The sequence below is a fragment of the Delphinapterus leucas genome, chromosome 6, assembly GCF_059928025.1.
Source record: "Delphinapterus leucas isolate spDelLeu-1000000601 "Yukka" chromosome 6, BTC_Dleu_Yukka2, whole genome shotgun sequence".
Lineage (NCBI taxonomy): Eukaryota > Metazoa > Chordata > Mammalia > Artiodactyla > Monodontidae > Delphinapterus > Delphinapterus leucas.
In genome coordinates this window covers 88072869-88084931 of record NC_143134.1, presented here as the reverse complement: position 1 = coordinate 88084931, position 12063 = coordinate 88072869, and the positions used below count along the sequence as shown (strand labels likewise).

At 44.7% G+C, this 12063-nt stretch overlaps 1 protein-coding gene across 14 annotated transcripts in view; it reads right to left on the bottom strand.

Moving 5' to 3' along the window:
* Window positions 1–12063, bottom strand: part of UNC13B (unc-13 homolog B) — a 217056-nt gene that overhangs the window by 19195 nt on the left and 185798 nt on the right. For 10 of the 14 annotated variants that reach the window (XR_016393585.1, XM_089913356.1, XM_089913350.1 and 7 more), the window contains 9 exons: window positions 10350–10622; window positions 9564–9705; window positions 7459–7628; window positions 6891–7006; window positions 6381–6544; window positions 3672–3822; window positions 2168–2236; window positions 659–748; window positions 188–316 (listed from right to left, as the gene is read on the bottom strand). Coding sequence is in view for 13 of the 14 variants with exons in the window: in XM_089913356.1 (XP_089769482.1) it covers window positions 188–316; window positions 659–748; window positions 2168–2236; window positions 3672–3822; window positions 6381–6544; window positions 6891–7006; window positions 7459–7628; window positions 9564–9705; window positions 10350–10622 (1304 nt within the window). In the remaining variant the exon portion in view is untranslated. The remainder of the gene's footprint in view (window positions 1–187; window positions 317–658; window positions 749–2167; window positions 2237–3671; window positions 3823–6380; window positions 6545–6890; window positions 7007–7458; window positions 7629–9563; window positions 9706–10349; window positions 10623–12063) is intronic. The other 4 variants (XM_089913362.1, XM_089913351.1, XM_089913355.1 and 1 more) reach the window with 1 other exon arrangement.

Sequence of the window (12063 nt, the reverse complement as noted above, 5' to 3'; positions counted from 1 at the left end):
GTCCAGTGATTCCTGTCCATCCACAAATGTCTCACGTGGTCTAGATGGTCCCCACTCCACAATTCACTCACTCTCTAGAACATCAAGGACTTTATCCTGAGCTCCCTTCCACCAGGACCACAGCAAAGGGAAGCTGAGGCTCCAAGAATGACTGACAGTTGGCCCCACCTGATCCCGAACCTCTTACCAGCTGGTACTGGCGGCTGTACAAGTCATGGCAGTTGTTGAAGATATACTCATATGTTGAATTCAAACAGGCTTTCACACAATCCTTTACCACCTGGCTGGCTCTTGGAGGGCTCTGCAGTTCTTGCACCTGCCAATTAATAAAAAACAATATGGGTCCAGGGTCCTGCTCACCTGAGTGGTCTCTCCTCCTAGAACGGCCCCCAAATTATTCCAGATTCCTTCATCCCTCTGTAGGTCCCTGGACCTTGCCCTGGGATGAAACTGTCAGGACAGCTGATGGGGAGAACTGCCTAGCCCAACCTCCTTGACCCATGGTCTTCTTCGAAGTAACTCAGGAACAGATACATGGAAATGTGGGCTTAAAGGTGATAAATCCTATAGCCTTTGACTATGCCCAGTGATTCTTATTCTCCATGTCCCTGTGGCCAGGTCCCCAGCCTAGCACTGCCCAGCCCAGTTCATCTCTTACCTTCATTCTGAAGAAAGTAATGCTGGTCAGCAAATCCACTGTGGACTTTAAGTCCTGAAGTCGCTCAGGGCTCCCAGCAGGGAAATTATTCTATTGCCAATCAAGCAAATGTAAGAAAGGAACAGAAGAATATGAAAGCCTTTCCTGCCAAAAGCAATGAAATCAGAAGCTTCCCTAAGTGCTACCCACTGGGATCTTCCCTAGTTGAGAGGAACAAAAAAGCTGTAAGACCACAGGTCTCCCTCTCTTTTCCACAGACACAGGCCCTTGCCAAAAGCAGGGGTTAATAATCCCCAGCCCAGAAAGCAACACATCCTACCCCCAACCCTACTTCTACTTCCCATGCAATGTGTGAGCATTTGCACAAATGAACATACACTCACACACACATACACACACACACACACACACATTTTTCTTGGGTGAAGATTCTTACACCCAAACAGTGAGTTCTTCAAAAGTTACAATCTAACTGTATATCCTGGAATATAAGTGGAGCCATGCTACAGACCAGACTGGGATCCAAGACATGTACTTTCTGTATAGTGGATCCCAGTTACTCCACCATTCTGGAGCCAGCAGATGGCAAAGCTCTGAGCAGAACTGCTTTTGGAGTGAGTTCCTTAGGATCTTTCCACCATGCCTCACTTCATTCTCCTTGGCAGGAGTTTTAGGAGGAAGCTGCCAAAGAAAGCTTAGGGATGATGCTGTGCCACTCTCCATTTTAAGGGTTGTTTTTTTAAACCTTCAAATGGCTACTTATATGCCAAATACAAGATATACAGTCAACTCTCCATTATTCGTGCAAAGGGAGGGCACTGAAAGTGCAGATAATTAAAATCTCACTTCTTTTTGACTCTGAGATTGTTTTTATACTTACTTTTTAATGTGGATATATTGCCTGTTCTGGAAATTCACAACACTTTAAAGCAAGTAATGAAGTCATTCTAAGAAGGCCTAACTTAGAAAGAATGGAAAAACTGCCCATTTCCCTGTCCTGTCCTAGGCACCCACCCTCCTACTACATCTATTTCCTCCCTTCATTCTAGAAATGGACATGACATCTGCTACAAATTACTTGCCCAAGCCAAGATACTCTCTCTCCCCTTAGCCAGACTCTCACACCTCTCCTGGAAAATGAGGAGAATATGGAAAGATGCAATAAGGAAATATAATTATCTAATTTTTAAAGGGGCCTTTCTGGAAGAGATTATCCTTAGGAAACTCCTTGATGAATATGTCATCAGAGAGTTTGGTAGAGTGACATGAGTGGGGTTAGAAAGCCAACGATCTATAAAAAGCAGCCACACCTGCTACTATTTACACACTGCATGGTCCTTGGAGTTTGAAGAACCACAGGTGTCAGTGACGTTGGCCGTATATGTGGATGTGATGACAAAGACCAAGTTTCTTTGCCTTCCATCTTTATAGTCATGATTGGTCCACAGTCTCTCTAGACTGATCTTGATACTACCCTTTGTCCCACCCCACAGCCATGTCTTCACTCACCCTGTATGTAGAGAGGTCAATCCTCAGTGAGTTGTGCAGTTGGTCCAGTAGTTTTACAAATCTCTCTTTCTGAGGGTGATAAACAAATAATGAGGAAAAGAAATAATCTATTTCCAAGCTCTCTAGACTGTAGCAAAAAGAGAACCATCTCTGGGTGAGAGGGAGACACTGAGCTGGGGACATACCCTGTCCCATATTTGCCCATGAGGAGAACAACAAACCATGCAAAAGAGAAATGGGATAGGTCTTTCCTGTTCCATCTCTTAGCACTTAAACTGGGGAATCTTCTCACACTGGCAAGAGGAAAGCAAGTCTCTGGGAGGGGAAACAGCTTTCTATACAAATCAAGAAGAGATGACCAGTGCATCTCCATCTCTTTGGGACTCTAACTCATCTTAGTCAGATAAAAGGAAACTCTAAACACATTCTCCAACTTGTTCCTGTGTCTGTGGTGTCCTAACTTATCTTGGAATAGCTCTCAACAGTTAAACAGACACAGCCTAGCAGTGACGACGGGAGAGAAAAATAGTGATGCATCTGGAAGGTGATCAGGGAGACACAAGGGGATTTCTCTTTAAACCACATTCCATATCATTTCCCTTAGTTTATACTTTTTAAATGTTAAAATAAATAACAAATACTATTTAATAGCTTATTTTTATAGAAAAGGTATAATTAAACGTGGAATCATGTTCCTGTAAGCTGTTGGTGCAGCACTCCTAGAACTCACATATTGATAATATTATATATAGCATTAGATATTAGTTAAGTCAATACATAATGTGGAGAGACAGAATGGAACAGATATTTGACTGGCTTAATCAATGATACTAATTCATCTACAGAAAGACTATCAACAACATCAAAAAAGTGGTCAGTACCAAGAAAAAGGGCTCAGAGATCCAGTAGATTTGGGAGTATCAGTAATTTTATCCCTAAAGAGGTAATATTTGTGGTGAGTCTGATATATACCATCCAGTTTACACTGAACTTATGTCAGGTGACAGTATGAACAATGATTCAACTTCACAAGTACCTTAACAACAGGAAAGGGCATACCCTGGATCAGGAAAACTGTCCGGACACTGGAAAAGGGACAGGCTCAGGTATGCAACTGGTATTCTTGCTTAGACATCAGTCTCATATGAACTTAAGTGGTATGAATCCATCACAGAGAGACTGAATAATATTAAGAAGGTTGCTTTGTGAACCTGCAGGACTGAGGAACATGGTGATTCAACCAAGTTGTTGGCCCAGAGAGGTTCTCCCTGAGCACAGGTAGTGCCACAGCCCACAAACCACAGTGGTGCTATTTCACCTTTTCTCACTTATCCACGTCTGAGGAGAGTCTACTAGTATAGTCTAACTACCCATAAGGAAATAAGTTCATTATCCAGGTGGCAACTATCTGAATTTCAGGCATATCAGCTCTGCAGTACTGACTAAAAAATCAAACTTTGTTAACTGATAACAATCAGGTTACATGTTTTTACGTCACACTCACCCCAAAGTTGGAGGCTGCAAAACGATCAGACGCAGAGACATTGGCGGAGGCGGTTGTGTGGGCATAGTAGGCATTGATGTTGGCCAGTAAGGTGCTCATCACTGCTGGCACACCAGGACACATGTACTTGGATGACAAACATGCAAAGTGCCTGAAAAACAGCACCTTCAGCCTCAAAGGCTCTTCAGGGTTTGCAGCAAAGGTCAAGTAATCAAAAGATCTCACTCATGTGTATGAAGCTTCCGATCACCGTGGCATACAAGGATTTTCATAATTTACTCACTCAAATATACATCAATGAACGTGTGCTATGTGCCAGGCCTGGCACTAAGGGCCAGAATCCAAAGAGGTGACATTCTGGCAGAGAAAGCAGGTGTTAGAAAGTAAGTCAATAACCCAAGGCATGCTATGCAAAAATTCTGTGGACACACACAGGAAGATCACCTAAATTAGAATGGCTGGGGGCTAGAAGGGATTAGAAAAAGGATTCCCAAAGAGATGGTTGAAACAAATCTTAAAGGATTAGTAAGAATCAATCAAATGCAGAAGTGTGCAGGCAAAGGGAAACTGTATTGCAAAAACAAATATACTTATGGAGAGTCATTCATTTGGGAAACCTCACTCATGGCTACTGTTCAGGTGTTTGATAAAGGAATACTACGAAATGCAAGAGGAGAAGTAGACAGAGAACAGATAACAAAGGAGTTTATCCTAGATGCTATAGTAAGTTTTTAAACAAAGGCATACTGTGATCAGATTAGTCTTTCAGAAAGGTCACTTTGAGGGTAAAAATTAGAAACGAAAACTTGGAGAGAGATAAGACTAAGAGAGAAAGACCAATTGAAGAGTTACTGCAATCACTCAGAAAAGAAGCAATGAAGCACTAAATGGAACAGAGGAATGGTTAAGGGCACAGACCCTAGAGCCAGACTTTGGGTTTGAGTCTCAGCTCCAGCGCTCAGTGACCTTGGATAAATTACTTCAACTTCTTCATGCTTCAGTCTTTTTATCTATAAAATGGGAATAATAATGATATGGGGATTAAATGAGTTAACATTCATAAATTACTTAGACCAGTGCCTGGCACATAAGGAAATGGTACATAGGAGTTGTTGCTGTTGCTGTTATTATTATTATTACTGAGCTATAGCAATACTGATAGATTAAAAACATATTTAGGAGTAGAATCTAGAGGTTTTAGAGACTGATTGAATGGTGGTAGTATGAAAGAAATGTTTAGGCTGACTCCTAAATTTCTGTTTGGAAAACTGTGTAATAAATTGTTCCATTTACTAAAATAGGGAATATACGAAGAACAGATTTGGTGGAGATAATGTTGATTTGGATTTTGGTCATGTTGAGTTTGCAGTGCCTATGAGAATAGCCAGGAAGCAAATGAAAATGGATCTGAAACTCAGGAAAAGGTCTGGTCTGGAGAAAGAGATCTGGGAGTCCTAAGCTCAGAAGTAGTGACTAGGTCATAGGCTTGAATGAGCTCATCCAGGGAGAGTGAACAGAGTAAGAATGGCAGAGGGCCCATTCTCCAACCTCAATCCTCGACATGTTTCTTCCATCTAAACTAAACTTCTTGTAATTCTTTGAATAGGCTATGCTCTGTTGCATCTTAGCATCCCTGCACATGCCCTACCAGAAATACCCTTCCTCCTTTTCTGTATTTCAAGTGTCAACTCTTCAACAGCTTTCTTCAAAGCCCTCCCCTAATATTTAGATGCTCTCATAATACACTGTGATTACTTCTACTATAGCACTTATTATATTATATTGTAATTGTTTGTTTACTGGTCTGTCTCTTCTGCTAGACTGAGTTCCCCAAGCACAGAGACCCCATCTTATTCATCTTTGTGTTCTCAGCATGTGGCACAATGTATGACACATAGAAGGAACTAAGTAGAAGTTTGTAGAATAAATGAAGCACAGCCAGGGCACTAGCTACCCTCTGCTTACCTAGTGCTGCTTCCTGTGCAGCTTCCTAGTGCTGCTTCTAATGGCAGCCTTTCCAATACACAGACTACACCTCTTCTCATAGTAGGTGGGAATTTCTTTTATAGGAGTCTTGGTCAACTGCAGACACAGCTGCTTTCCCTACAGTTCAGTGCTTTTTCCGACTCCCAGGCCAGTTTATGAAAGCTTGTCTGTCACACACATATACCTGAGCACACATACCCTGTCTGCTCAGGCCTGTGATGTTTGGGCAAGTCTGTCCTTGTATACCCTCCCATGCCCTTTTCTCTTCCTACCTGTGAACTCCGAGGTACACAGACTAATACCTTCCCCCTGAGTTACTGATAAACACACTCCTTTTTTTTTTTTTTTTTGCGGTACGTGGGCCTCTCACTGTTGTGGCCTCTCCCGTTGCAGAGCACAGGCTCCGGACGCGCAGGCTCAGCGGCCATGGCTCACGGGCCCAGCCACTCCGTGGCATGTGGGATCTTCCCGGACCGGGGCACGAACCCGCGTCCCCTGCATCGGCAGGCAGACTCTCAACCACTGTGCCACCAGGGAAACGCAACACACTCCTTTTATACATATACTCTCTTTGCACAGATCCACCCTACCCAGCTCAGAGAGGAAAGCAATGAATCACTGCATACTACCCCATTGAAGACCTATCCACTCTGTCAGTGTACCTCCATTGTTAGCTACTCCAAAGGTTAGCAGCCATTTCCTAGAGCCCCAGGGGAGCCTTACGTCATAGCCTGATATATGGACTCGATGCCATAGCGCATGGCAAATTCATCCACAATTTCTTGGGCAGTCTCATCAAAGTACACCTTCCATGCATCGTCTCCTCGAGCCTCAGGGATGTGGACTCCTCCACTGCCCTGAATGTCTGTGAGGTAATGGAAGAGGTTCTGTAGAAGACAGAGTAAAATATATATTGATATTAAAGAGTTAAATATATGTTGGAGAAAAAAAAAACCTGCTGGTAAAGACCAGGGGAATGTGAATAGGATTCTATAGAAATTCTGTCCTTCAAGTCATTGCTCAGTAACTCCTGTGGCCCCAGTAGGCTGTTCTCACATTAGTAAAAGAGAACTGAGGCTGGGACTGTTATATGGGCTGTCCAGGTTAGCACAGTGAGCCAAGAACAAAATAAAAATAGGCTCCAGATCTTCAACCATCTAGCAATCCTACTTATTGTCAAAGGCCCCTCCCAACACTGCTTTCTGGCATCCCATCTACCAAGAGCTGGCTCACCTCATGGAGACACGTATACTGCACATGATACGGGGCTACCTTCTCCTCCCCCTTGATCTCCACATTGATTTGTAGTCGGATAGCCCCTGAGACGGCTGATTTGTCTGTCCTCTTCTCTAGGAAGGAAAGAAGACTGGAGATTGACACCAATGCAACTGCAGACAGCATAGACAGCCCCCAACCTGGCTTAACCCAAGGAAAAGGAGGCACTGACCCAAGTGTTCACCTAATAGGTGAATTAATTTCAGTGACCATATAGTCCACAAATACCCCAGAACTGGCTGGGTGGGAGAAAAGAAGTGCCCAAGGGACTAAAGGCATTAGGGCTGAGTATGAAGATAAAAAGACCTTCTGAAATCTGGAAACTGTCCAGCCAGAGTGAGTTCCAGACACCCCCACTCCTCTGTCCCCCATCTCTATGCACAGTCGGTTCTCTGCAGGGAAGGCAAGGCTCTGTATAGAGGTGTGCTTTGGGGACTGAGTGGTGGTTTTGGTAGATAGGAGTTTCCCCAGGTTCCCCATTCATGCTCTCCCTTCCCAGAAACTTTCTCTGGTCCTGCTTCCTCACCCAAGTTGTACCAGACGTCCATCTCGCCACTCAGTGTTCGAACCTCAATGATGGTTTGGCCAAGGAAATCATCAGACTCTCGCTTTAGCCGCTGCTTTACTCTTGACTTGATGTCATCATCCTCATCCCACACACGTACCTTAATGCGGTCAGAAGAGTTGTGGCACTCACTGTGAAAGAATTAGGAAGGCTCTGTTACGAAGAGACCCAGGAGCCCCTACTCTTACTACTTCCAATTCCCTCCCAAAGCTCTATCAGCTGCACTTGAGGCCCTGCAGAGGAAGAGAAGGAGTCAAAGAACAGTGGTACTCAAGTCCCAAGTGGCTCTTCATTCCTTAGCTTGGGTAGATTTCTACATACCATTATCCAGTCCTTATTGCCCTGGGACAAAAGCGAGGAGGGGAGGAGTAATTAGGGACAATTCTGATTTCCTATCAGCTAGCTGTACCAACAAAACCAACAGAAAACAGCCAGACAGATGCCGCAGAGCCCTAGGAAGCAGCTGCTAGTTGCCTCCCCAGAATCCTATATGAAGTCCATAAAGGTGTTAAAGGTTCATGGTAAGTCCATCTGGTCATATATGCTTTAGCTTTCTACCTAACACCCCCATCTATCTAAGAGTGTGCTTGGTGAATTTCTATCATTCTTTAATATCCACTTGAATTATCGTTTCCTCCATGGTGTTTGCTTTGGAGGAGGTAGTTTGCCCAGGTTCCTCCCTCACTCTCTTCTTCTTCCCCAGCAGTTGCTTTCTGGATCCCTGTTGCCTTATCCAAAAGTTGTACTTGGCAGAATCTGCTGCTCCTTACCCTATGTTCTCATAATATCTTTGCACATTCCATTAAAATATTATAGTATAGCTACTGGTCTTCTGAAAAATAATAGACAAATCATCAATCAGCCTCTTGAAGCCAGGGATGTCTTATACATTTTTCAATACACAACATCATGTATAGTGCCTTATACAGAATACAAATTGCTTGCTAAATGATAAAAGTGGGCAAAATTGACTATAGAGCCAATTCATTTAGAATTAATCATAGGTAATATTCAAGCAGGAACCATTCAGCTTCTTGAAAAACAAGTGCTCCCCCCAGTAACTATTGTCTCTGGATTAGAGACTGATTTTATAGGCCCCAATCCCTTTCCCCAATCCCCTTCCAAGGAGCCAACAGAAAAAGGTCTCTACATAAGCTGCCTGCTTGGCTGATTCAAATTCCTGGTCCTGGGCTTCCCTGGTGGCGCAGTGGTTGAGAGTCCGCCTGCCGATGCAGGGGACACGGGTTCGTGCCCCGGTCCGGGAAGATCCCACATGCCGCTGAGCGGCTAGGCCAGTGAGCCATGGCCGCTAAGCCTGCGCGTCCGGAGCCTGTGCTCCGCAACGGGAGAGGCCACAACAGTGAGAGGCCTGCGTACCGCAAAAAAAACACAAAAAACCCCACAAAGTCCTGGTCCTAGGCATTAGGGGGTGTGACAAAGCATCTGGATTCACCAGACATTAGTCCAAGTCCTCGGCTAGAGCTTGCCATTTTTCAACAACCATCCCTCATTGTCATACGAAATAGTCTATAAAAAAGTGAGATAATGAATAAAGTAGTAGGGAGTGGAAGCTGAGGCAGAAAGAAAAGCAGGGCCCTTAAGGAAAATGGAAAATTCTCCAAATCCCAGGTTTCCATCTTCAAGCCAGAATTATCCAGTTGTAGGACAAAGATGTTCCCTCCCCACTCCCTAGAAGAGCCTAACCCTTCCTAGGCAGGATGGCAGGGCTGGAAAATACACAGTTGGCTGGGCAGTCCCTGGTTCTGTCACTCAGCAGTAGTACAATAAAATCTTTCTAGCACTAGAAAAAGCAGTATGTGACGCCCAAAGCCCCCTTTAATAGCCCTAGTTAAGACAGGGCTTGGGTACAGTAACCCTGATACAATAGTCTATGAGAAGAAACCCAGAGAAAGAACAGCTGCTACCCAATTGAAGCATGTGAGAAATGGGTTTTCTCCACTGCCTCTGACCCATCTCTCTTAGAGCCCAAGCCCAGAACAATGAGATTTAATGCTGCTCCCAAAACATACACAGTCCCAGGTAAGACAAAGCCCACTATGACTTACAAATGGAACTTCTCCTCCCAGACAGGATTCAGGTTCCCAAAAATGGTCTTGGTACGCTTCTTGGTTTTGCCCACTTGCACAGTCACATAAGGGTCACTGGATCCTGTCTTGTCCTTGGCTTGTAGGCCCTGGGCACACACCACTGCAACCCAAATGCACATAGAAGGAGGCTTCAGAGTACACTCCAGAAGTCATAAACCCTCCAAAGTACGACTCATATTTCCCATCTTAGAGCAGCCTCTATCTGCTCCTTGCACAGGAGCAGATTTTCTCACTCCTCCACATCTATCCTTAGCCCTAAGCCACGAGCCTTTCCTTCAAAGCCTAGCCCAAGAATCCTACCTCCCCACTGGAGCCCTAACTGACCACTTACCCCTACACTTACCCCAACAGGTCCTTATCTGTTCTGATACATGCTTGCTTCAGCCATATCCACCCAGTTAGTAAATCACTGGTTAACTATTCACTAATCTCCTGCCTGTCCCCTTACCCCCACCCTCCCCACTCTTATAATATCAAACTGTTAACCAAGTCTATAACATCAGACTGTTACCAAATCCTGGTATTATCATTCGTATTGTTTGCAGGTGCCAGTCTTGCCTCTCCCAGCACCCCCTGGCATTAGAGTCTAGGAGAGGAGCAGTGATGAATAATGAGGCCCTCCCTCTTCCTTCATTCTGTGCTCCTTCTCCCCAGCCCCTACTCCCTCACACTCAGGATGCTTCTTCCCCAGGCTCCTCCCCATAGCCAAGGCCCTCCTGTCCTCTCAAACTCTGGCCCGCTCACCAGTTATGGTAATCTTGGCCGACCATTTGGAGGTGCCATCCAGCACACTCTGCTTCACTGTTTTCATCTGTTGCACATGGGCAACTTTGCTCACATTGAAGACATCCCGGATAACTTCAAAGATCTCCGGCTTATTCCGCTCTCGGATCTTCATGCGGTCCTTCATGGCCATGATAATGTTCTGTGTCCGGTCCTCCGCTCCATGTTTAGAGCTCTTTTCTGCAGCCCCTGAAGAATGGCCAGAGACAGAGAGTAGGGTAACCAACAGGCCACCTACCAGACCAAGGATCAGGCTGAAGAATGGGGCCTGGGAGAGGTCACTGAGCCGTGGGAAAAGCTTAGGAAGACACTGGTATGTCTCTGGGAAAAGTTGATCTCTGTGGGGCCTGCTAGAGTTTAATGCCTAGCTAATGGAGTTTAAAATGCAACTCAAAGAGTAGCAAAAAGTTGATCATCGTTATGGCGGTGTATTATTCTATTCTCTCTATTTAGATATAAGTTGAGTTTTTCATCAAAAAAGAAAAACAAAATATGTAGCTCAGTCTGCACTTGGCTTTGTCTTTCTTCCATCTGCATGCTTGTTGAGAGATACCCTCCAAGTCTAAGGCCAAAATATCAAAATGGGTATCCCAGTTATCAAGGAGGGGTTGTGGATGGGCACAACAACTCCACCAATCTCATCCGAATGCCAAGCCACGATACAGATCTCACAATTCGTCACAGCACATAGCTGGGTTCTGCCCCATAGCTCCAGTGTCTTTAATCTCAGAAAATAGTGTGGTATGGTGAGAAAAGTATGGCCTTTGGTATCAGACAGACTTGAGTTCAAATCCTGACTCCACTACTCCCTGCTGGGTAAGTAGGCTTCTTCTAAGAGAAGAAAATGTCACCTATCTCTCAGGATTTGTAATAAGCATTATATTAGATAGCATATATAAAGCATCTAGCCCAGTGCCTGCCATCTAGCACTGGGCTAGATGCTTTATTTATTGAGTAATAAACAGTCCCTATTATTGTTACCATCATTATTATCCTGGCAAGGCCAAGGGTCTTTTTCACCAGCCATGACCCCAGCCAGCTCATCTCAAAGGTCAGTAAGCTTCCTCTGCTGTCCTAAGGATTATGGCAGAACAAAGACTCCTCCAGTGTATTTCACCAACCAGGCTTCTCAGGGCAGAGGACCCATCCTTCCTTTATTGATCCTGCAGACTGGCTCTTAACCTCTCTCCAGTCTCCAAAGTCTTAGGCCTTAACTACAAAACTTGGAGCAAAGGACAAAGGTCAACATCTGCATCTTAACCCTGGGAGAATGGAAAGCAGGTTTTCTGTCCAGTGAAGCCTACAGAAGGGCATTTAATTCCACTCTGTGCTTCACAGAAGCCTTAGTCAGAAGATGTTTTCTGATAAATGAAAAATGACCTGGGCTGCATCCTACTCTTGCCATTTAGCATATCCCATGCAATGCTATTTACCTGGACTGGGACCTCTGAAAGGCTCTTAAAGGGAAGATGGACACCCTGGCTACAGAGCACCATTTCAGAGGCTTCCAGCAAACAGCCTATGCAGCCAGTTGCTAGTTCTTGCAATTAAAGCAGGGGTCTGCTGGCACCTGTGCTTGTCACCCGTCATGATGGATTTGGGCAAAGTCATCACCAGCACCCAACTTCTGCTATGTTCTGCCTGTCTCTTCATGTCTACTATAGCCATGCCACTG